The 26810-nt window shown below is 36.8% G+C and overlaps 1 protein-coding gene across 1 annotated transcript; it reads right to left on the reverse strand.

The window, feature by feature from the left end:
• Positions 1-26810, reverse strand: LOC139146265 (uncharacterized). Its single transcript, XM_070717672.1, has 37 exons — positions 26686-26810; positions 26118-26202; positions 25281-25619; positions 24791-24937; positions 24299-24510; positions 23748-23875; positions 23320-23501; positions 22998-23143; positions 22287-22619; positions 21888-22030; positions 20298-20523; positions 17162-17328; positions 15955-16117; positions 15368-15505; positions 14738-14926; positions 14494-14632; positions 13981-14162; positions 13610-13751; positions 12835-13038; positions 12453-12574; positions 12126-12255; positions 11280-11391; positions 11096-11105; positions 10570-10726; positions 10160-10230; positions 9515-9672; positions 7825-8041; positions 6941-7165; positions 6507-6713; positions 5958-6269; positions 3704-3827; positions 3373-3544; positions 3044-3138; positions 2623-2799; positions 2078-2258; positions 976-1034; positions 1-203 (listed from the first exon to the last, which is right to left on the reverse strand). Exons 1-37 carry the CDS (start codon positions 26794-26796, stop codon positions 1-3), a joined length of 6108 nt encoding a protein of 2035 aa, XP_070573773.1. The 5' UTR covers positions 26797-26810.

Here is a 26810-nt window from a genome sequence, read left to right on the forward strand (position 1 = left end):
CTAGCAATGATGAGCTATCCCGGTCATACCTATGCCACTTTCTTCATCGTAGAATCCTTTCCAGCTGACGCATAACTCGTCTGGTGAAGACTGGTAATCAATGTCGTGATCAAGTACTGTTCCGTCAAATACTTCTCCCGGAATTGGAGGGCTTGTATCGACGATGATCGGGGATTCTGCATGACCGACTGTGGTTAGTTCAACTAAATCGAGGAGGAATAAATGTGAAAGAACGAAGGTTAGGGACTGAAGTCCTTTGGATAAAATTGCCTCGCCTTAATAGTGGCATCTGCAAATAATATAGGTCTACTACATTCAATGCGTTAGAATGCCCTTAGGGACAGATATTCGAACTATCGAACAGTTAAAATATTTTGCTGGTCTACTACTTGTCTTGTCTCATTCAAGTTCTTAAAGTAAAATGAAGAACACTGCGTCTTATTGTTGCAAAACTACGTATTTTCCTTAAGTACCAAAATACCAAAAATACAATCACTATGAGTTGTACAGTGACCCCCTAGTCTTATTTCGACTAAAAGAAAATTGTTAAAAGCCTCTTTAGTAACGTTTGAGAAAAGGTTAACGTCTTTCAGTTTTGAGTTACAACCTTATGCGTTGGTGTTGCATTTATGATTAATTCTCCACGACGTGAAAATGACGCTACAAATTATCATTGTAATTTGTAGAGTCAGTTACATGGGGAAGCAACGTATATATCGGGTAGATATATCAATTTTCTTTTTCCATCAAGTCTATAAGTGTCTGATAATATCCTCCCTATATATGATTGGTCATTTTACTGTATTGTGTTTAACTTATTGAATGCAAAACAATCTTCGTGATATAAAATAAGTCTGGCGATCCTTACCGTGATTCATGGCTCTAATTTTAACCCAGGTAGGCACGCCGTCAGGAACGCAAAATGGATATGCAATGTGGGTAATGTTGCTTTCTCTCTTCCAGTCCAACAAATACACATCTCTTGGACTTTTCCAAGACCAAAACTGATTTCCCGGATGTGGGATAAATCGTCACTGAAATGCAAAACAAACACAAAATATTTTGGACCTCCCGTCCCGCTTGGCAATAGGTTTGAACAATATCCACGACAATCAAACCTTTCGGTGAAAATCTGATTGGTGTTTTAATTAATTTAGACGAAGAAATATAATAATGGTCAAATGGCCTGTAAAACTTGCTATATTTGACGCAGGATAAGGCTACACGGAATTTTCTCGCCTTATCGTTAGACGCCAACAATCATTTTACTTGGGGGGACTAAAACGCGAGGCAAAACTAATGAACGCGACTGTAGTCCAAGGAGTTGGGCTCCCTTGCCATCTACAAGCAAATACAAATATGTCGTGACTTAATATCTTAAGTGTCTACCAATCAAGTACTAAAATATAAAGATGTGTATGGTAGAAGTGCGTAATCCTTTATCAATCACCAGATGAAAGCATTGAAGTATCTTTCAAAATCTAGCAGTTCACCATATTCAACATTTTCGTTTTCGGATACGTTGCCAGGGCCATAGATGTGTGAAATACTTTGTGCATGTAGATGCAACTTTGAACAAAGCAGTTGTGGTCGCATATCTGTGGAATGGCACCGACGAAAAAACGCCTTCTTTTAACAAACTGGACATTGTTCAGTTGCCCTATACTGTCGCATCTCGACAGACAAGTATAGTATGCAGGTTGCCCTAGTCATTGTGCCGTGTCTGAGTGAATCTGGCATGGCACCCGATACTAATAAAAAACAAGAAAATGGCCGCAAGGAAGCGATATTGGACAAAATCGTCAAATAAAGTTTGAAGTGGAGCCATGATATAATAATTGTGTATCGCTCTTGCACAATACCAGTTGAGAACTATCCGTGTCATAGCGGTAGACATAAGCCAGTGTGACCAAATTGCCGCCAGGTGACCATATGAATGGCAGCACATATTCATGCCAATATTATCTGTCGAAATGAAATCATTTCAGCAATAACTAAGAAATTGGGGCACGTGGATGGATAAATTAAATAAAAAATATTGAGCTTATTTCTAAACAGGAGATTAACATTCACCAACCTTAGATTGTATGTTGCTGTTATGATACAATCATCTTCATCATATCCGAGAACTGTGACTTCATGAACGAGCGGAGGAGATCGGTCAATTGTATACGAAATGGAATGGCACACTGTTGTCGCCATGGGTCCGCCGAAATCCACTTTATTTATTGCTCGAACTGACACATGATACTTGCCATCTGTAGAAAACACCAGGGTGTTTTGGAAATAAAGAAAATTAGTACAGTAGCTAAACTGAAATAAGCAAGACTACCAACACTCTTCACAATATAAATTATGTCAACAATCTCACTAGGCTAAGATGCATAGGTGGTATAAAATATCCCACTTCATACTTCATTATTACGATCCAAACAGAACCACGCAAAATAGAAAACAAATAAACTGCAACATTAAGTGACATTTTCTAAGTTAAGTAGGTTTACAAACATATTAATGTTGGTATTCAAAATAAAACAATGAATTATGGTATGTTGATAAGACAACATATCATCTTATAGTCTATAAGTGTGTTTTGCACGTGGCAGCCACTGTTACACTTACCCGCCAGTTCTTTTTCGAAGGAGTCCGCCAATCCGATGTGTGTCCACTCACTTTCATCAAATAAATGGGCATGCGGGTCTTTGTGTGGGTGGATATCGTCTAAACACGGCTCTGTACCGATTGTCCAAGTGTAACCATAGATACCAGTCTCATCGTCGTGGAAACCATCCCAGTTTGCTACAGTAAAAGTCACGAGCAAAGCTTAAAGATATGACGATTATCAGGATGTTTTTATTTACAATAAATGCGAAACAGCATATCATGACGTCACACAACATAAAAGCATACATGTAGCATGTATTGTTTTATTGTATGGGTTTATCATTCTCGTGTAGACTTTTTTCATCTTTTGTATCAATGTTAAAGCAACGGTTTGTGTAAAAACAGATTACGAACAAATTAAATAGACGTAAGCAATTACCAGATACGTATGTATTTGCTCTTGTGTATAGCAAGTCCACGTACGGGGTATGCCCATTGAAAACACATGCTGAACCGTCTCCGTCGACAATAATTCTGTGAAGTAAATTAAAAACAATATTTACTTTATTCGAAGGGAAATGGGTTTATGTGTCTTTATATAGACGCAAAGAGCGCAGTGTAATATACAAATCACCATAAAGTGTAAGTTTGTTAGTTACCAAAAAGGGTTATAAGGCCTGTTTAGTTTAGAATATTTGCAGTACCCACTATGCGCCATTTTCCTTTGACAAGTTCAAAGACAATTTTGCATTACCATGGTATTCTTACCTGTAGTTGGCCAATTCTGTAGTTTCAACACATCTAAATTGCCATTCATCTGGCACAAAGTTTAAGCAGGGTTCGTTTGAAATCTGGTCGATCAACTCGTTCTCGATGATACCGGGATTCGGTGGACTGAAATCAGCAATTATTGGCTCTGACGATATGATGTTCTCGTAGCCTAGAACGACAATGGAATACAACTAATGCCTATACGAATTATCAACATATTATGACTATGATAATTATTATAATCCAAACTTTCGAGGGGTTACAAAGAGGGGAGGTAAATGTAGATCAATCCTGTAGCTAAATAAGATTAGGTGATATATTTACTTACCAAGGTCATTCTCTACTTGTAGTTGCATGTAGTATACATCACCATGGCGTAGTAACAAGTCGTCATGATAGAACTCCAGTGAATGCCCAACACCAAGCCTTTCATAGTAATGAAACCTCCCGGACTGAAAAGTAAGAAGTAAACATCGTATTTAATTGATTAGGTTCTGGGACGTAAAACTTCTTGATGTTATCATGTATTTGTGATAGACCATGATGTATCACAAAAGGGGCTGCAATTGCATATTAGACAAATTCATCGTATTTTATTTTATTTTATTTTTATTTTTTATTTTATTTGATACACAGATCAACGGGCAAACCCACTAACAGATCTGCGAAACAAAAAAGTCACACAATCACAAGACAAATGTACAAGACAACCATAAAAGTAGCATGATACATTAAATTAAAAAAAAACATACACGAATCAAAAAGGAGAACTGTTAAAATGACTGGATAAAATAGTTTTAAAACTACTCAGCGTAGAAAAAATATCTATATTACATTTAAAAGAGATATCATGAAAATCAGACATGCATCTGGGCACTGTCGAGAATTTTCTGCAATAAACAGAACACAAGTCTGGTTTAAAAAGGGGTTTCCTGCGTAAATTTCTACTGGGGGCATAAAAGCAGATTTGATTTAGAATATCTGGAGCATCATAATGTGAATGAATTATTTTGTACAAAAAGCACATGTCAAGGGTTAGTCTTCTATTGTGTAACTTTGGAATGTTCAGAATTCTGCAGTAAAATGGGTAGCTGGATTTACTGCAGTGAACATTGAGTTTGCGACAAATGTATTTCACAAATTTAATTTGTACTCTCTCGATTTTTTCTGACCGGCCCTGCTGGTGGGGTGACCACACAACAGAGCCATACTCTAGAATAGATCTTACATAAACAAAATACGAGAGAATAATTGCTGAAATGTCATTGAATGGCTGGCAGAGACGCTTAATAAAACCAAGAGATTTGAAGGCTCTTGAAACAATGTTATTGATGTGAAAAGAATAATTAAGGTTGGAAGTAAGGTAAATGCCCAAATCCTTGACAACAGAGACCCGTTGAAGAGGGGTACCATTGATGGAGTAATCAAGAGAGGAAATGATTCTTTTCTTAAGTGTAAAACTGATAAATTTACATTTACTGATATTAGGTGACAGTGTCCAGTTGTTACACCATTGTGCAAATTTGTCAAGATCTTGCTGTAACATGACACAGTCAGCGAGGGATGTGATGGTGCGATAGATCTTGGCATCGTCGGCATACAAGCTGAGCTTTGCAGAAATATCTAACAGTGAAATATCGTTAATAAACATAACAAAAAGTAGTGGCCCTGAGAGTGAACCCTGGGGCACACCTGACGAAGCAATGTACCATTTTGACGAGCAACTAACAAACAGTACCCTCTGTCGTCTAAGATGAAGATAAGAAGCAAAAAGTCTTGAAAATGCCAAGTATACAATTGGATGCCTAAGATATGCCTCAAACATGTCTGTCTGTCTGTCTGTCTGTCTGTACGTACGTACGTACGTACGTACGTACGTACGTACGTATGTATGTATGTATGTATGTATGTATGTATGTATGTATGTATGTATGTATGTATGTATGTATGTATGTATGTATGTATGTATGTATGTACGTACGTACGGACGGACGGACGGACGGACGGGCGGGCGGGCGGACGGACGGACGGACGGACGGACGGACGGACGGACGAATGGATGGATGGATGGATGGATGGATGGATGAATGGATGGATGGATGGATGGATGGATGGATGAAAGGATGTATGGATGCATGCATGCATGCATGGATGCATTTATCTATCTATCTATCTATCTATCTATCTATCTATCTATCTATCTATCTATCTATCTATCTATCTATCTATCTATCTATCTATTTATCTATCTATCTGTCTGTTTGTCTTTGTATTTATCTATGTTTTATGTATGTGTGTTTATATGTATGTTCTATCTATGTATGTATCAACGTGTCTATAATCACCCATATTGGTTTGAATTGATGATAAAGAGGGTCTGTCTGTCTGTCTGTCTGTCTATCTGTCTGTCTGTCTAACAATACTTAGTCTTGCTAGCTAGATAGCTAGATAGTTATCTATCTGTCGTTCTATCCGTCTATCTATCTGCAATTGAACATTATGAGATAAGTATTGTTCTCTGATACTAAAAGTTAAATTACAGTAAATTTGAAAATTTGGAGAAACGATGAAATATGTCAAACCTCATGAAGCTCTGCAGCACTCCCTTCTATACCTAAGAGTATCTCGCAGGTACCACTGGTTCCGAAATCATAGTTGAAGCTGAGACATGTCGTGGATATCACATTTAAACAATGGGAAGCGCAGTCTGATACTCTGGAGTAGGATGCCACCTCGAAAGGGGACAATATGAGACGGCCTAGCCTTTCTCTTGTAAATTCTGTCAGTGGATCATCATTTTGATTAGCAACAGACGCGAATTTTCCACCGACGTGTACGTCAGTCCAAGGTACAATCTGATCCGAAAATATGCCATACCCAAAGCCTACTCCTTCCTATGGTAGAAATAATATGAACGTAAGGGATACACATTCAAACATTATGCATTGAGGTACACCTACAAACAACTTCCAAAAATGCATAAAACTACATAAATTGCTGCAGTGGGCTTAGTCTCTTACGGATTCAAATAATCATGTTGGTCTGAAACGCTTGACCTTGGTCATTCACAATATTTGGTTTTCTTTTACATTAACCAAATTGTAAGTTTTGCAATTTATATCAGTCTTCACCTTTTGGCTCTTAAGTTCACTGTCATCGTACACCACAGCACTAGCCCTCAGTATATCATGCCTGCTAGTTGCTTGGAATTCGGACGTGACTCTTCCCTCGGGTAAAGATACGTCATACGTCGGCAAATAACATGTTGCTATGGCGGCATTATTAGCAGAGTCAGTTGCTGTCACAGTGAAGTGTGTGACGACTCCTCCTGGTAACATCTGGTTCAGAAAATCGGAGGAAGATGAATAATTAATTGAAGCTGTTTAATGAATAATGATTGAAATAAAACAAAATTAATCATTTGAATAATATTAGGTCTTGAGAATCATTTGGAACTATTTTTGAGGATGAACCTAATTTTCTTGTTAGTAAGCCATTGAAAAAAAATATGTTTTTCGGCAGAGCATCTTGCCGTGTCAATATAAAATACAAGCTATATTCTTACTTCAGCGATGACAACAGCAGCTCCTCCCATTGGCTGGTCCCTCAACACGTCACAACCACTCTTGTAAGACCCAACGCAAAATGTCAATTCCACCTCGCTGTATTCGTCGCCGACAGCTACCTCAAGTGAGAATGCCGGGTCGATATAATCTCTGCCAGGAAGTTGGTAAACGTCGCACTCAGTGACGTCATCCGATGTATCAATTCTGTTGAGTATGGTCAATTCCTATCGATATGGAAGCAACGTAGTCGACCGACATGATATTAGAAAATCGCGCAAGATAACAGTAAATCAGTAGTTTTCAGATAATTATAAACGTGCGACTTTATAAAGAAGATGCCTCAATAAATTTCTTGCCAACATGTCCCTTTACAGCATGGCAGACTCATATAATTTAACTTGTTTCTCACCATTGACAGTCGGTCTATTGACCTTAAGCATTTATTTACAAAAACACTGGAAATAGGCAACTAGATATTGTGTTATCGATAAAATTGGTCAACGCTTGCCATCCTAAGTGTATATCAAAAATGCATTGCTTCACATGTCCTCATATTGCTTTCAGGATTGAAATCTGCTGTGTTTACAATGGGTTTGAACTCAAAATAACATTAATTGGTACTATAATAGAGATTATATTGCGTGGATCGTAGATAATAGTTTAATACTTATTATAGATTGCCTTGGGTAACAATATAGGCTAAAAATATTCTCAAACTGATCCGTCAATTGAATTTCCGCTTAATATTACATGTTCTATACTATGTATAGAACAGGATGTTTAATGTTATAGATAAACATTTTGATCTTGCATTGTCGTTTCAATTTAAATGTAACTACCTGTAATTTATATTTCACACACAGAAAAATATTTTGTATCTCACCTTTTCCTTTGAAACCTTCGTAAATGATGGTGGAGTATCGTCTGGTTCCAAATCGCCCTTGTTCAATATATTCCCACTGACCGTTGGTGTTGTGTAACTCCATATAAGAATGTTGATGATGATCCAAGACTTTTCAATCCTAAGTATCTTAATCCGTATCATGATAAGAGTTCGGAGTTCTAACTTAAAAGGAACTAGATTGACATCCACCCTTGTGCTATAAGAAATAATAAGGTTGATATTTCTTTCAAAGAAGGACTTTCAATGAAAATATATAAAGAAATCTTGAAGATGGAACTTAAAAGGTAAACCACTGCCTAGTCTTAAAATGCAATATTCTAATGAAGCCGGAATTTTACTGTTTAAAGGTTTTTTCCAGAAGTATAAACTCTGCAAAGACTAAATATCGATGATAAGTAACAGTCTACCAGCTACAATTTTAATCAAATTCACTGTAAATGTAAACCATTAACCTTGAAATGCAGGTACACGCACAAAAATTGTTATGCTGAGTCAATGTCATGTGATTAAAACATTCTTATAAAATCTCCTTCAAGGAAATCATGCTATCACGATCATATCACCTACTATTCTTGATAATTGTTTGAAAAATATAATAATGAGTGTAAGCGTGTTCCGAGAAGGTTCAAAGCTACAAACTGGCAATCACGAAAAGGAGGGTTTTCATAATTAAAAAAAACTTTACTATTAATTTTCGAATATATCTGCTGCATCATCGTAAGGAAAGATACAATTCAGATTGATACCACTATACTAAGAATGTGAGATAGATACGATGCATGTACAATATACACGATTGGCTTAGGTATCACGCCCATTTCAAAGTTACCGCCTCGTTCATAATTATGGTAAATTAGCATACGGTGGGTCTGTCTAGATAGAAAACTGACGAATCGGTTGATTGCACTTGACATACTGTGTAGCTGTTAGAAGATATTGTTCTAAGGTAAAACTGACTCTATTCGTATTAATAGAATACATGTTAAAAGGAGTGTTTAGGTGTTTGGACTTTTGCATCATGCTATTATGTGAGGTGCAGTAAAATTCGTGGTATTGCAACATTCAGCTGCTGTTACTAAACAAAGCTAAATATAAGAGTTGCCCACGATGGTTTAATGCAATTAATGAATGAGTAGGCAACCATCAAATTATGTTGTGATACCAAAATAATCACAAATATTATACATGTGACGTGTCTATCTCAGACACTGGCTTGTGGTATTCATCTGAAATGCACTGTAGTCTACACTTGTTCAGCGGCACTGTCAGTAATCATTATGAAACGAACCGTTAAAAGATCGATATCACAAGCAAAGTTGCTTAATTTGCCAGGTTTATTCGTTTGTCATGATTAAAAAGATCATGAATGCAAAATATATGGAAATACAACATCCTTATATTTGTTCAGCAGTCATTTTTAAAATAATTGATTGTCGTTTCCACATATACCTTGAATAGCGTCTGTGTTAAATAAAGAAATAAATTTTATCGCATTTGCTACACAGTCCCCTGTTATATTTTACAATGTATAATTCGTTTTCTCTACGGAACCCTGTTCTCTTTTCGATTTTTTCCGTTTGCTTTAAAATATGCAGTCTCTTGCATGGGACCTTTGAAAAGTCCGCTAAGGACTACCCAAATCATCAAGTTCTATATAGGTTGCACTTACTGGAATTCCATCGGAAACCTTAAGAACAGAAGCTGTGCTTGTGTCGGAAATGAAATTGTCAGAATATAACCAGTAATCCTCATTTCTACGGCGAAAAAGGGTATACCCATTCCTAAGGCTCCCGACACTGCGGCGCTTATAGCTGGTGTCACTGTTACCTAAAGGGATTATACGTAATATACTATTATTTAATAGTGCTACGGAAAGGGAAAAAAATGAAGAAAGGATATTTTTCTCGGTTTATTGTCGAACATAAGCCAGGGCTTCCGAAGCTGTCATTATAAAAGGGCTCGTACATCTTTAATACTTACAACGCTGATTTACATGATCAAGATTGCTTCAGAAGATCGTTATACACTTTAATTGCAGTGTGGCAGCGTCTTCCGGTGCATAAATTCATCATCATCATCATCATCATCATCATCATCATCATCATCATCATCATCATTATCATTATTTTACAGTCATATTTAAGCTAAAAGTAACATAATAGAATTCAAATTCCGCAGAATACATTGACAATGCTTGTAATATAGCCTTAGCTAATTCTTGATGTAATCTCAGTATATGCTGTTTAATAGCATATAACCATGCACAGTCGTTTTACAATATGAATTTCTTAAAAATGAACGCCTTCAATCTTACGCGAGGAGCCATCGATAGCAAGCCAACTTCGGCAGACATCATGACTTCATAAGGCCCTCCACATCCAAAGCCTGTAAAATGCCGATAAAGATTGGTGATACTTATCTTTGAGCAAAAGAGTGGCATAGATGTTTAGATTAAATTGCGATGTGCTTTTACAAGATGTATTGTGTCATATAATTCAATAATGGAGGCAAACTCTAAAAAAACACCACTTGAACAGATCAAGAAAATATGTGATTGAAAAACATTCTCATACGTTTTATATACACGAAGATGACTATTAAGAGATCACGGTGATGTTTACCATGACTTTGAATAATGTCTTTGGCAAATCTAAGCATTTACCTGTCTGCATTAGTCCACAAGGAGTGTATGAAGTACATATATAGTTGATCATGTACACTCACCGAAATGGATAAAAAAGAATCCTATAGGAAATCTGAAGGTTACATCGAAGTATTTCACATCTTGACCAAAAGTTACAAATCCGCTCAGCTTGATATCAAACCTATAAAACTCGTTTTTGTAGTCATCTAGGAGTTTAATGTCTATTGAGGCTAATTTCTGCAATAAGAATGTATCAGTAGATTACTTTAAGACTCTAACGTTATATGGTGCAGAAATTATTGGGAAAATTGATGTCCTCGTGAGTACAGAGACCTGCAAGCAGATGAAGACGAATTTCGCACACTTCAATTTTGTAACTTCTTTTCTCCGATTTAGAAAATAAATGTACTTTACTTAATATCCGTTTTTCCAATGTATTGTTTCGCATTTTCTACAACAAAAGTCAAAGAACAATTGCTAGCAAGATGCATCATAAAACTGCACAGCGGCCCAACCTGTAAATTTCCAAGCATTCCGGCATCTTACACAAAGAAAGTAAATTATCCATCCTTGCATTTCGTGACAAAAAGTATTGTATTCTTTTACCAGGTTCATGCTAGCAGAATAAAGAAAAGGTTATACAGATTCACATTGATCTTCGTCAATCACAATCTACCCAACCTTTCATCTTAAATTTCAATCGCAGAAATCGCAGATTGCCACAGTAAAGGGTTTGAACTTCAGCTTGGCGATAAAAGGTTGGGCGGGATGATGTCACTTTCTCTATTACCTTAAGAGCACAGAGTCTACCATGTCATTCATCAGCTCGGTAACCAAGGAATCATCTAGACCTATTATGTCAAACAGATCTTCAAATTGTCGGAGAGATAATTGGAAAATATCTGAAAAATATAACAATGTCGCCTCTTTGGTTTAAGCAATTGATCAAGCAGACAAATTCTTAAAAACCTGCACTGAATTTCGTCTGTACCGGGTCAGAAATTGACTTACGCATGCCTTTTTTTAAGTATTTTAAGTTGGTACGGTGAACGCTAGCCTTGTGTTTGCATTTGCCGAACACTACCAAATACTATTAAATGGTTCAAATTTGGCATGAAATTTCAATCTCGTATTTCACATGAATGAAAAGCTGACATATCGTAAAGAGTTGAAAAACTAATACATGATTTTGCGTGGTCCATGTCACTAAATATCAAATTCATTTGATACAACTTATCAATTGTTGTTAAATTTGGAAGACAATTTGACAATAAGGTGACCTCAGATATACATTTCAAAAGCCTGCAGAATTCCCAAGGGAACTTATCTTGACATCGACCGATTCGTCAGAGGAATTTAAGTCGATACTGTCTTGTTTTTCTTGAAATCGAAACTAAACTGTTTCTCAAATTGTTGGCATGGATAACAGATGCTATTTGGATTTTCAAATACTATTTTCATATTTACCGCCTCAAACGATATCAAAAATGTATCCTGTACGCACCGATTTTACTGTTGGCCTTTCCTCGTGTTTCATATGAGTGTACTTTGAAGCTTTCTTGAATGGGTCATTAGTAACACTGTTCGTCTTTTTGAGTTGCATGAATTTGTTATACATAACACGATCAATACTTACCTTGTGGATCTTCCACTGGTCTCAAAATTTCAGAACATTCGTCAACAACTAAAGTAAGTTCTTCGAATATTGATACCTGGCTTAGGCAGTAGTCTGAGATGTTGGAACAAATTCTTGCCTTTAACATCACCTGCGTAAATATAAACAACATATTACGATCAAAAACATGTGGAAACGGAGGCTCACAATCTATACTTCGTCACCCAAACTGGGTCCCGTATATTGCATTTAACATTTCGAATATACTTTATATTATTTTATTTGAGCGAGAGGCAAGCATCCCACACGAGGAAGAAATACACCAAAGCTGTAATGCTGTGTTCATACCTTTGCCAAGTGACTCTCACTGTCAGTGTCATTCATTGCCACGGTTAAACTATATTCAAGTATGACATCTTCAAAGATCTTTATGCCATCCATTGCTACATCCTTGTACTCAACAGGTCCCTCTGGTGTAGAATAAAAGGGTTGCCATATCAGTATAACCTGACGGTTGCAGTTACATTGTAACATACAATACTTAATACTTAAAATACTTAATACTTAAAATAGTTTCTTAAATCCTTTAAAGACCAAGTTTTTTGTCTTGCTCACTTTTATGCGTCTATAAAGAAATATAAAAACTTATCGTAGACCAATTAAAGAAGCTATAATGTGAGCTCAGCTGCAGACCTTGATCTGTTTTAAGTATCCTTTAATGTGCACTGACCTGAAGCTAGATCAATTATATCAAAGATCTCCTCGACGCCTGCAAGATCGGCAATTAACTGACAATTCTGAACGCGAAGTGAGACGGGGAAATGCACGGGGAAGTAGAAGAGATCCATTTCCACGTCGCAATAAATTCCTAAACAGTCGATATCAAAGTTACAGAAAGTCTCACTGGGTAGGTACGTCCAGAGATGAGAACACCCTGAAATACAACATAAACATACAAGTTATCGTACGTGTTCAGTGAGTGTGGAAAGTTCGCAGTCAGTAATTCACAAAGTGTTGATCACTGTTTTTACCTGTTCTTCTAAAATAATTGATATCACATAAGTCTTATCTGATTTTTTTGAAGAAAACATCTCACTTTATAGACCGTCTTCGTCGAATATTCGATATAAATTAAGTTGAGGTAGTGCGCGCCTCTAACGAGAAGGACTTAAACTTTTGCTCAGACTTTTCTCTATGAAATATTCAATGACTTCTTACCTAATCGAGAATATATATCGGGGTCATCGTGCAGAGTTTGGAACTAGAGAAACAAATTACCTAGCATTTACTGATATTTGAATTTTAAAATGACCGCCATCACTGTGATAATTCTGAAACTAAAATTTTCAGAACACTAGAAAGGTTATTTATTTCTTGCTCCAAAACTTTTAAAATGAGACCCAACAAGTGGTGCATCAGAAAGCAAAATTACAAATCTAAGAGTTCGAATATCTATCCCTGGGGCACATTATACCTTTAAAAACGGCACAAAGTGTGATACTTACTGTTTTGCGGTTGACGATATTGCCACTGAAGCATCGATCGAGATGAATTTCCAGATTCGACCTCTCTTGTCTTCGAGGATAAACTCAACTCCTCATATATCATCTTTTCGGGTCGTTTGAAATCATGGGACAACAGGCAACTCTGATATAGTTTATAAAATGACATATACGTCAGATTGTACCAGAATCCTTAAGTAATAAAATACCATACAAATGCAAACTTAGTTCTTAAATGTTCCCACAATTACATATACAGAGTAATTGAACGGCGTCTGAAAACGATAATTATTCTCTCCGACTAATAAGGTATGAGAAAATGTTCGAGTGGAATGTTTTTTTAGTATTAGCACAGTTGTTGTGTTTAACATTACCTGTAACTGTGATATTAAATCCTCCAGCTGCTTTTTCATATGAGTTTGACCGACATCATCGAGAAGTTCCAACGCCTCCTCCAAGGACAACTCTGAGACTTGTTTCACATGCAAGTCGAAAGCTGTTTCGATACTATTGTCCTTCGTCTTCTTGGTTTGTACAGTTGAAAATTTTGGAATATCTGAAAGATCATGGGTATGCGGACGTTGTTGCGTGACACTTTATAGTATTCCATGAAACCCTCTTTATCATCAATTCAAACTAACATGGGTGATTATAGATACATTGATACTTACATAGATATAACAAACATATAAACACACATTACATAAAAACATAGACACAAAGACAGACAGACAGATAGATAGATAGATAGATCGATAGACATCTATCCATCCATCTATCCATCCATCCATACATACATCCATCCTTACATACAAACATGTACATACCGTATATTTTTGACATTTTAAAGGATGCATGACCTCATGTTGAATGGCTAATAAGATTACCTTGGTGTTCTTTATCCGTCTCTTCTAAGTCACCGAAGTGGCCGAGATCACTTAAATCTGGTTCGTCAATGCGTTCTGGACTTTCATCTGACATTACGCTTCCTCCCACCAACGGTTTAGGACCTGCTATCACATCGTTCTGAAAAAAGTAACATATATCTTCAATATTGCTCTAAGAATATTTAAAAGTTGAAATATAAAAAATAGTTCATGACGATAAGAAGAGAAATAGCTCCCTATATACCTTAAGGATAAGTACGTATTCGTCACATCCCTGATTCCAATAGACAGTACTTGTATCCATATCACGATTTTCAATGTACTCAGTTGGGTCTATGTATTCCTCGGTACCTATTCTTCTCATGGCCAGATGTATCGCATTTGGGCGGCAGCCAGAGTCAGTAACGGTACCTAATTCGAGACCTTTGGACACCTGTGATGACAAACAAATTTTCACGAGTCGCAAAAATGTCAACCCCTTTTGAAATGATAAAGTTAATATGTAGTAATTCTGCTGAATGATAATATATAGATTTATTCAAACCGCCAGACAAATTTGAATTCTCCTCCATGAGATTACGTTTACATTCAGTTCACTCGCAATGTCATCATTAACAATGGTGAATTGACAAAGTTAAGTGACCTCACAGGTTTCGCTTCCTTTACCATGAAACAAAGATTAGCAAAGTACTTGAATAATTACAACACAAAATAATAGTATACATTAATATCTTAGGATATATTTCATCGGTGAACAATAGAAGATGACGCTCGAGTAGAAAATAGACGGCATCAATGCACATGTTCATATATAACCAGGCATGCACATTCATACACAATGCGTGCAAATTTATGTATCGCATTCAATTCTTACTTCCCCACTTTCAAGAACATCTTTCGATACGTCGACGTGATCGATAATTATTTCAGTGTGTGGTAGTTCTTCAAATAGTTCAATGATCACTTGAGTAGGTCCACTTTGCGTGACTGTGCCGGTGAATGGTGCAGAAAGCTGTGGAAGAAGAAGGAACAATTAAAATTACTGAAACTACGATCAGAATAAAATTTCGTTGCTGTCGTGCTTATTTCCTTTTCGATATATAATGCCTTGAGTCACTTATACAACATTTAAAATATCTGTAAAAATATCACACAAAAGTTGTAACATACTCAGACAAAATAGGGAAATTTTAGATATGATAATACAAAATTGTATCAAGGTACAGCTGCTTAATTATATACTACACCCTGAGCATGAGATATCATAGCATGCAACCCTTGATACTAGTAGGATGGTATGTCAGTGTCAATATTCTTGTTTCCGATTGTACATGTAATTTTTATTTCCCAGCGTTTAAAATAGTGTAACCCCAATACTCAACCATTTTGTGTCATTATTAGCTTAGGTCTTTTAAAAACAAAAACTCAAAAGAAGGATGAAAAATTAGACTCCACACTTGCCTCGTTTCCAACGTCAATTTCTAAATCAATGCCAGGAGGAGTGTTTCCGATCTCACTTGGGTAATAGCCATCGCCACAGGAACCTTCCGCGATCTTCCGAGGAAAGGATTTCGCTGCTTTTACCCCAAAGACTTTGTCAATAAGCGATTTGGCGGAATCATATCTTCGTACATATAAAGAAAGCAACGAAAGAGCATGTTTGTGAGTACACTTATACTTTAATCTCCTATCAACCCTGAACATCACACTATGTCCAAGAAATGAATAACCAGACAAAGTATTATTGGTTAATGACTAAAAAGATGCAAGTTTTGATTTACTTTGTCCTCATCGAGGTTATTCGTCTTATTGTCTTTGCTACCAGGACTCGGTGAGGACCAAAAACTTTATCAAAGCTTTTATGCTTTGTTATGCTTTTATGCTTTGCTATGCTTTTTGCTATTCTTTGCTTTTTATGCTTTTTATTCCTTCGATCTATTTATACCTCACGTTTTATTTCATATTTTCTGCATTTGCTTTCGTTTGTGATATTTACCACTTCGCAGAGATGAGTAGCCCTCCCTTGCGGCAATGCGCTGCTTCTTAGCAACCTAAATCTGAGCAGAATATAGTGCGCCCTCTATTTGTGCCCCTCGAAACGCGCAATGCAACCTTCCATGAAAAATAAGGCCGTTTAATTTGATGGGTTTGTCACCCTAGAAACGTGCATCACAACATTGTGTCATGTTTTCCAGTTGTGCAAGTTCAAGTGAACTTGCAAATAAATACCTGTGGGTCAAGTGATGTGTCGGCCTCAATGAACTACGTTAATAACTTCAAGGGCCGTTGGTAAAACATGACAAAAAACTTTGAAGTTTAGGGGAGGAAAGAGAGTTGCTTGCCTTTATTTCGGTACTTGATCGCCAATTGGCACTGGCCGCATGCTACATTGTACTTCTATGATACGGAAACTGACAGGTGTATATGCACGCTGCTCAGCAACTTGCAACAAAATGTCGAATGTTGAGTAAAAAAAAACATACTCCCAGCGATTTGATTATGATAAGACTAAACGGAGAATGGTACAAGGTGACTCGTATACTCGTGACAAATGCGTTGCATCCCGTGAATTATTACAATCAGGAATTATTGTGCGCATGTGCATTAGCTTTTAATATGCTCTCGTCTCTTAGAAGTATCTTAAAGAATAATCGTATATAGTACCTACGTTTTACGCAAATTATCATACTCTTTCTTCAAGGTTTCGACGAGAACGTATACTGCATCATAGGCTCTTTGAAACGGTTCGGAAATACTCTTTAGTCTGTCAGTTGGTTCAGCGAGGATTTCAACCAATCCACGAACATCATCAATGATTTGCTCTCTTACAGTCTCCTGAAACGGTAACAAAAAGTTGAATGTTCTGAATCAGCTTCTGCAACGAAATTGTACTTTTGCAAATCATATTCTGTTCCTGCGGATACATCTTAGCATGAACCTAGCTTCCTGTTGCGATATTATAACGAGCGCCACCCATGTGACACTGTGTAATCAAGTTTATTTGGGTCGCTGGCGGACTTTACCTTACGGCGCAAACAAGTTCTATAAAGCTTTGAATATGATAAAATGAAGCTCCACGCCCCTCGTACTACACCGTCAACAATATCAACGTATCAGTTCTACGAGCAATTTCCATCATGGACCTTATCATTTTGCTGGTCCTTTCCTTTGGCAGCTCTTTGACAAATGTACGCGAACGGTAATAAAGTAACATAGTCAACGTTGGAGAAGGCCATCATGGGACTGGATCTTATATTACAACGACGACCTGCAGGACACCACTGCGAAAATGTCGATATAACTGCGGACAAACTGCTGACTTAAAGTTACGAAGCCTCTGTACCCCAAACATTGCTACTGTAAAGATCTAAATCCTAGTGGACAACAATTTAATAGTTTCTCTTGATCGGTAAGTCAACGACTGTAATTAATACTTAATTGTACTTGACACTCATTGATAAACTTCCAACCTTAAATGTAGCATTTTGACAACAGTAATATTGATTTCACTTTCTGAAATGTTTTAAAACTTATCGATGTTTCAGAGATCTCTCGCAAGGAATGTGCATTTGACACTATCAGAACGCATGAATTTGTGGAAAAAACAACGTGTAAAATCCATGGTTTCGATAGCATGACTTAACATGTGTCCTCGTAGGCAAGAATATATCAGTCGCATCTATTGACTTAATCTACTTAATGCTCGCCTTATGCTGACACGTATACGGTTGATACATATATCATTTTTCACCAATAGGCATTATCAGCACGTTGCTAGTATCATCATTCGACTTCTTGAACTTTTGGTATGTGAATCAAATGTCGGACATAAAAATCGTGCCGTTAAAGTTAATGATTGAATGAGTGTTATCAGGGTAGCGTTACATCTTTCCGACGCTAAACAGATAGTTGTATTTTCATCAAAATAAAAATGACAAAATTTTACATTATACGTCAATGACCTTTAGAGGAAGGTCAACCATACATATGGCCGTTGATAAGTGTGGTCCTCACGATCGTGACCATGGGCGATTCAAAATATGTCGTAAGGTCCATTATGTAGACTATTGAATTAACATTACGCTCATAAAAATAGCCACAATACAAATCGCACGACATGCATGCAGATATTTCATGAAATATCTGATTTTATACCATTAACAACGCGCGGTCTCTTAGTTTAATGACAGACAAAAATGACAAAAGTTGATATTCATAATTTCGTAATGTGCCAAGCTCTTGAACTTCTATGATTTATCAGGACAAAGAACGCCTTACATAAAGCTGCAGCATAGCACTGGGCTAGCGGCTTGTGCTATACGCCGCGTACAGTGAACCCAAATCTCGTGTATACCAGTCTGCAGCGGAGTTCTTGCTTAATTTCAATACTTTTACGATGCGTTTTACTAATCCCCTCGCATAATATGTTATCGTTTTTATCTGTTCTAACCCTAAATTTTATCAGTTATCTAAAGGCTAGCTATTTCAGCATTAATCTTCTATGCTGGCCGAGGAATCCGTTTTTTTCACCAGCATATCGACATGATAATGCAGCAGGAAGAGCTTTTCTGCAATCAGAAAGATGCATACTTGACACAGATATACGATACATTTACATCTTGCAATTGTATATTCCTGTCTAATTAGACCTGCTATACTACGTTTTCATTACTCTCAGTAACGAAACAAGGTGTCGGCGCCCTAAATAGCTTTATCTGCATCTCAAATGCATTGTTACTTCATCTACCTACCGCTACCGAAGCTCCGAGTCTGACCGTCCACACGACAGATTTCAAAAGTAATCATAGGCGATAAACTACACCGAGCGATGACTACCATGAGATTTTGACCAGTTCACGACGCCATATATATGCACGAGCGACAGCGGTTCATATATGGAGTGAACTCGCCAAAACCGAGCGGTATACTCGTTACCTGGATGGCTTATTTCTATCACATCACAACAGTACATTCCCGCATGAAATGTCAAAAGGATTATTTTATTAGACTGAGAGTTCGTGCGCGTTACACCTGTGCTATATAGCGAATGTAGTACTGTCATTTTCACGTCTCGACCAATCAGATCACTTTATTTTCGCCATCAATATACTGGTAAGTTAAAGGGACCAATTGTAAGCGGGCAGGTGACCGTTTGCTCTGCGTCAGGAGAGAAAATGACCGTGTGCCTCGAGGGCACATAGTTCATGATACTTAAATATGCCTCTCTCACATACTTTTATGGCGATTCAATTTTACTTTATATGTAGGCCTAAATGGCAATATTATCTTGGTTTCGATGATACACAAAAACCTGTGACAAATAAAACTATTTTCTAGATCGAATGGCGCAGTAATATAATTGCAAGACTGTTATGTGGTTTACTGACTTTAAAATCACTAAAACTCAAGGCTATTCAGAAATTGATCATCTAGGCTTCAGACAGCATCAATCACAATACCAGTACATTGATCTTACAAGGCACGTATTTAGTGTAGTGTAATATTTCTACCAGATTCGAATTATGTGAACTTATGAACCGTGATATCTGATCGAACGGACAGCCGTTCGTAAGAATTCGCCATGGGAATCTAATGAAAGCCACACCCTTTAAGATATTTCAGTGATGACGTCATTGTTACCGTAAATGTTTGCTATTCAGTTTCAGTTGAATGGAATGTAAACCTGTAACAACCTTAGACTCACTATTGTCACATTCCATCCCAAGACCTTTGAACCTGGACGTAGAAATTTGTAATTTATATGTTTCAGAAAGGTAGGGGAATTTAAATGTATGTTTACGTACTTCTGATATCCCTGTGAGTTGCTTGATGGCGTCGTCGTCCCTAGATGTCCAATTTTTCGAATTCTCTATCTCGACGTGGTTCGCAACAGCTTGGAGATCATTCCATATAACGTCTATCTGTGCGTCAAGGTCAAACCAGAATGGTTTGTCGCCGTCACTAAAGGCCAACGCGGCTTCAATTTTGTTGATTACTTCTTTCACAAGGGCTGAGATGACTTCTTTAATGCTAAGAAAAATTCATATGATAATGATTTTAATTAAAATGGTCAGTCTAATGCTTTTCACGAGGATCAATCTTCATGAAATTTCTTACCAGACTGTCTCGTGTAACTTAGAGATTTCCCACACAATGGCAGTGCATTACATCCTACATTTTAATTGTATTCTTGATCAGGAGTAATCATTCAAATAGTCTGGAATGTGTTACAAAGACTCATGTCACGCCGTGTTCTCCCTTGTAAATTATATGGTTGACTTTACTTTTGGTCACATGGGGCAAGAGATATTGGGAACAGAGATGTATTAGACCGACAGGCAGACACAGAACAAACTGACACACAAATAGAGTAAGGGACGAAGTGTGACAGAGAGGCAAATAGACAAAGGGAAAGAAACAGGGAAATCTATGAGAGAGTTACACAGATGTTGGCATATATACATAATATATAAATATATATATATATAAATATATATATATATATATATATATATATATATATATATATATATATATATATTATCTAATAAGAATAAGAATAATTTTGCTTAAATGGACACTTAAGGGACTGTAGTCTAGGAGTAAACTACAAAACATTTCCCTCGACAAAATTTGCTATATCTGTGCATTTATGGTTAAATGTTATTCAATAGTGACGTATAGGCTTAGATACGTCTCTTGATAGACAATAATAGTGCTCCTCGTACAATTACAAGACAAGCTATAACTCAGCGACTGTCCCTTTTGATTTTGAGTAGCGAATTGCCCTGCATGTTGTTGATAGAATTATTTATTGTAAATGTGATCTTTTGTCATCAAATTACTTGAAACCTTGCATAAAAGAGATTACTGGTAATGAGTAATAGTATTCGCTGAAAGTTCAAAGGTCAAATGAGAAATGATTTTATTGATATGCACTATGATACGTTGAGGGAGGGTCGCTGATTTTTGCAATAAAAATGGGGGAGTGTCACTTTTTCTTGCACTATTTTTAAAGCAGCATCATTTTGAAAAACAGCCCTTTCCCTTTAGTTTCTATCAAGTCCCTAAGAATCTTGTTCTCTAAGTGACATATCAGGGATACACGTGCTGGATAAAAAGTGACTCCATCAATATCAAATTAGCATATAGACGTATTTTTAGAGAGACTCAGTTTACCAACCTAATCAACTCGCTGCGGTAATTATATGACAGCACTTTTCTACACAGTCTGACGTACACAGACATTGTGACCGTGAACACATCCTACGGGTACTAGATAAAGAAGCAGGATGCCAAAAGAAGGTCGAAAATGATACAGAGGTTGTAATTAGGGACTTTTATAAACAAATAAGCTGAGAAAATGCACATGGATCCATTGCTCAAATACTTACAGTCTGAAAAATCTCGAGATATCTCTAATAGAAGACACAGGAGACTTGAACATCTCATTCAGGGCGTCTGAAGATGCTTTTAGTGACTTCTGTATCTGTTCAGCAGCCCAGGGCAAAATGACTGTAACTGCCTCGTTGATATCCTGCGAACAAAGAAGACTTTAGTGAAGGCTTTCAATGATCGACAATCACCCATAAATCACCATAAAGTACATTCCTGTTTCTCATTTCCTTTCACAAATCGGAAGAGCATCAACATTTGTATACACACTGACTTTGTTATGAAATTGACCCCAAGAAGTTAAAGACAGTGAAACAGAAGTCAAATTTGATTCATGATATAATTCATTCAATTTCTTTGTGTGCTCAATTCAGGAGAGAATGAACGGTAAAACATACGTGATAAAGGTCCATTGCATCGGTCTTAACAGCGCTGAACAAACTTGATAGGCGAAGAATGACCTCTTGAAGCTCATAAACAGAGTCAGGAAGACCTCTGTATTTTCCAATCATTGAAACAGCATCCTTCGACACATTTCTGAAATCTCCGACTTGAACTGGGAGGTCTCTGACTGCATCTATTAGGTCCCGAAATATCTCGGTGATCGGTACCGAGTCTGGAGCGAGTGCCTCTTTGAATGAGACAATCGACTGCTTTAATGGTGGTATGATGTCATTGACTACTTCATCGAATAACTTAGCTAATTCTGCTATATCTTCGTATCCGAATTCCTGTAACGAAAGGATCATAAGTGTTAATGATAATCATGTAAAACTAATAGTTCTGATGCGGACTCCGACCCAGCTGCTCAGCTCAGGAAAAACGCTTTACATGACTTTTTAAGACGACTATATCTTAATTTGCATCTGATGAACAAAAAACCACTCATGCGTGTTACTTTTTCTTACTAATTCGTAAGCAGATTTACCGGTATTGTAATGTAGCCTAGCGCTAAGGTACAACTGCAAAATGCCGTTGAAAGCCTTCGCTACCCAAACACCGGTAAACAATTTTACTCAACCGAGAAGCACTAGTAAGTTTAGCATAGACGTAGACAGCAAAACATATGATTAGGATTCCAAATTGAATTGAGGATTTACAAACTTTACCTGTAAAATATTGATATTGTAGCCAACCTTTCCATAAAAGCAAACTTTTGCGTCGAGAAGGCTGTACTCCCAATTGAAGAAACCAACGTGCGCTTTGGCATACGCGTGGTCGTAAATGTCAATCTCTGCGTGGCCTTCCGATGGGCCTGTAGGTATAGACGTTTGCGAATGATTAGATATGAAGGTATCAAAAATGGCCAATGGTTAAGTAGTATTCCTAGACCAAAAGACTGAATGTATGTGATAAATCCGATTTCAAATATGTGATGACTCCCCGTTACTGTTGCACACAGAAGGTATATGAACCCATTTAGGTACTTACTTATCTTGAGTTCAAATTTGTTCCTCAGAATTAAGCCTACGTCTGCACCGATGTCTTTGTTCCCGACGGATTTCGTCCAATGAATACCGGGAATTTCCAATTTAAAGTCAAACGACAGCCTTGTCAAAATGCTGCGGCGAATTCGCTCGAGTCTTGGTACAGTGGCTGCCCTTGAAACGTTTCTGTGTAATTTGTGAAAAAAAAGATGGCGAAATTTTAAAATAATAGTCTAAGATTAAATCACACCTTTAAGAACTTCATCTTAGGAAAAGGGCGCCTCTTCGAAAACAATCTACGGGATGTTTTGAAAAACGATGGCGGAAACGTTGATACTTGACAGCCCATGTGCAAGGGAAAGCCCCTCATCAACCTTCAGATATTTTTCGATAGCATTATGTACATTTTTAAATAACATAATCTGACCCTACCTGTTAAACATTCCAGTGATTTCGTCATCTTCGATGACAAATGGATGCCGGAAATATTCGATACGCGCAAGATGACGAACAGTCTTATCATCGTCATATAGAGCAGACATCATCAGAGTTTCGACAGCCTTTACATGGCATAACAAGAAGTAAATTTATTAAGTTTGAAGTATTGTATCCATACCAAGCTACTGCTGCAAAGTTTCCTTTCTCTTTCCCTCCCCTATGTATGATAGATATATATATATATATATATATATATATATATATTATATATATATATATATATATATATATATATATATATATATATATATATATATATATATATATATATATATATTGTGCCTCATGCAAACAATAATAATATAATTACTTAAGTATGTATGTCGGTTACTCAAGTTTTATGTTTATCTGCCTTTGTTAGGCAAACCGCCAATAAAACCAAGACATTTTTCTTCATTAAAAATTACTGGATTATACTATTGCCAGTATGTAAAATTTGGAAATTGATAAGTTATATAAGAAAAATTGATTACTTCTCTAATTACCTCTTGTAGCTCAAACCTTGAGATAGCATGTACGGCACTTCTTCGCAGCATCGGGTGACTTTCAGAGTCATTTAAATAAGAAAACAAGTGTTCAAAGGATGATAGGTAAACTGCATTGCCCAGAGAATATATCAGGGTGGCCTTCTTTTCGAGAAAATCCCTGAAGTCTTCTGGTGTGAGCGTTGCTCGTTTTCGACGTTGATGCCACGGATCTGTAAAGACAAAAACAACCATCGGTCGAGATGATGAAATCGTTCTAAGGTTTATCTCACCACAAATTGATTTATTTATAACTTTGATAACACTTTAAAAAAATTGGACGAAGACCATGTAAAAAGTTATTGATAATTTTAAATAAATCAACGAGAAAACGGGATTGAGGAAAATACTTTAACAACGAGGATATATTCATATTTCATACCGCAGTCATCTAATGTGACTTTTCTTACGATCAAGAGTCTACACTTTAACGTCAAAATTTTATGAGATTACCATGAACGCCCAGCAGATCTTCCATTTCTCTCACGATCTGATCACCCTTCTGCCTGTCATCACCCTGATCAGCCGACCGGAGACATTTGGCAACAGATCCAAGCACTAGGACGGCACGATTGTGCACGATGTTTTCTTCTGCAAGATCTATGGGGGAATAGATTGTTGTTAGATTCTAGGATTAGAATAGCGTCATAGTTGCGTTTAATGTTTTAACATTCTTTCAAATCGCTGTTTATATCCTCATATTAATAATGGGATTAAATTAAGCCTAATACACGTATATTGTCATAACATCAATTAATATGCGCATCCAAAACAAATTGATAAAAAAATGTATTCTATATAATAAGGATATGAAAACATACATGCTGTGAATTGCACATGATAATCATTATCACAGAATTGAATGTCATATGACAACAGTTTTCATAAGCAGTTTAAGATTTTGCTTGCCAACAAACTATTATACATACCAAGGGATACTTACCCTCAGAAGGATCGATTTTTTGAAATGCCAATTTGTAAATTGCCTGAATTGACTTCCTAGAGGGCGGTTTGTCTAATCCAACAAAATGGGTCAGTGCTCGCGTGACCAGAGTAGCGTTCGGTGACGGGGACAACAGCACCAGGTCGACGAGCAGATCCTGGGCTATGCGCGTTGCAGAAGCTCCTAAAACATCGATGGCTATCTCCCGCTTCGACGTCATATTAACTGACAGGGAACCTTGCAATATGTGGCGTTTTCCGAAGATAATGACATCATCATCAGAAAGACTTTGTACCATTTTCAATATATTCATAAAGCAACCAGATCGCTTCTCTCGCTCTATGTGAAAGACGTATGGAAGTAATTGAATGCTTCAGTCATAAATTATGCATCGTTATGCATTCACGAACAACATGAACATACCTACACTCTGCGTACATACGTACATACATGTACATGCATGCATGCATTATGTACTTACGTACGCATTCGGACATGCATTAATTCATACATACATACATACATACATACATACATACATACATACATACATACATACATACATACATACATACATACATACATACATACATACATACATACATTTTGTGTACGGGGACTGACTTCAAGAGCTTGTTCTGAATCAATATTATGCGTATTGCAAAATGAAATCTAAACATAGCGGAGCTTTTAGTCATTTTAGTTATCAATTATTTTATCATGGCAATATATTTTCTCGTGATACAGGTGTTCTATAATTTACAAAAAGCAAAATTGTGATGAATACAGAATTTTTATACTTTTCCTTTAATTTGATTTATTTCAATTTGTACTCACGAGAGTGTTGATGCATCTGCATACAGGTCATGTTACTCTCGATGTCCATTTGAATTTCTGACAATGGAGTTCTCGGTATTGGAAACTGCAAGAAAAGTATTTCAAACCAATATGAAATGTTGAAAATGTGAATACTGTATACTCGAGATACACATGATACATGCTGTATTGAATCCAATAGAGACCATAATTATTGTAACTAATGAAGTCCCTTTGCCACCATTTGCAAATTTTGATCTTGTCCCAAAGTATATTTACACATATATCGAAATTACGCATCCACCTGGTTGATTTCGTCAGAAGCCTGATATTCTTGTCAACTAGTCATGTACAACCTGGCACCTATTACTCGTTTTCGATCAATATATACATCAATACCTCACTGACAATGTTATTTTCCTTTCTACCATACGAGTACAATTCAGTCAGCGTTGTGTTCCATAAAAATACGAAATAAATCTAGCTCAAACGAAGTACTGCTATTAGATGTTCAAGTCGAACTCCTTCCATGCACAGATGATAACTCTCACTCTCCAGAAAAGGTTTTGATACATTTAAAATGACTTACTGTGTCGACTTTTAGGGTATCCTCTTTCAGATCTAGCTCATTTTCGACGTGATAAAAGTCTTGAGTGGATTGCCCGATGTATTTTATTGTGCTCTCTGAGTTAGCATGCATGTCGGGACGAGGTG

Source organism: Ptychodera flava, chromosome 12 (genome assembly GCF_041260155.1).
Source record: "Ptychodera flava strain L36383 chromosome 12, AS_Pfla_20210202, whole genome shotgun sequence".
NCBI classification, from domain to species: domain Eukaryota; kingdom Metazoa; phylum Hemichordata; class Enteropneusta; family Ptychoderidae; genus Ptychodera; species Ptychodera flava.

Bases quoted from the DNA above. Each gene is read 5' to 3' on its own strand.
- LOC139146265 (XM_070717672.1), bottom strand. From the start codon at position 26,796: ATGCATGCTAACTCAGAGAGCACAATAAAATACATCGGGCAATCCACT. The intron at 13,752-13,980 runs GTAATGTTAAAC...AAACTATATCAG, and splicing joins ATTTAATATCACAGTTACAG to AGTTGCCTGTTGTCCCATGA. The intron at 13,039-13,609 runs GTAAGTATCACA...GTTGTATTTCAG, and splicing joins ATATCGTCAACCGCAAAACA to GGTGTTCTCATCTCTGGACG.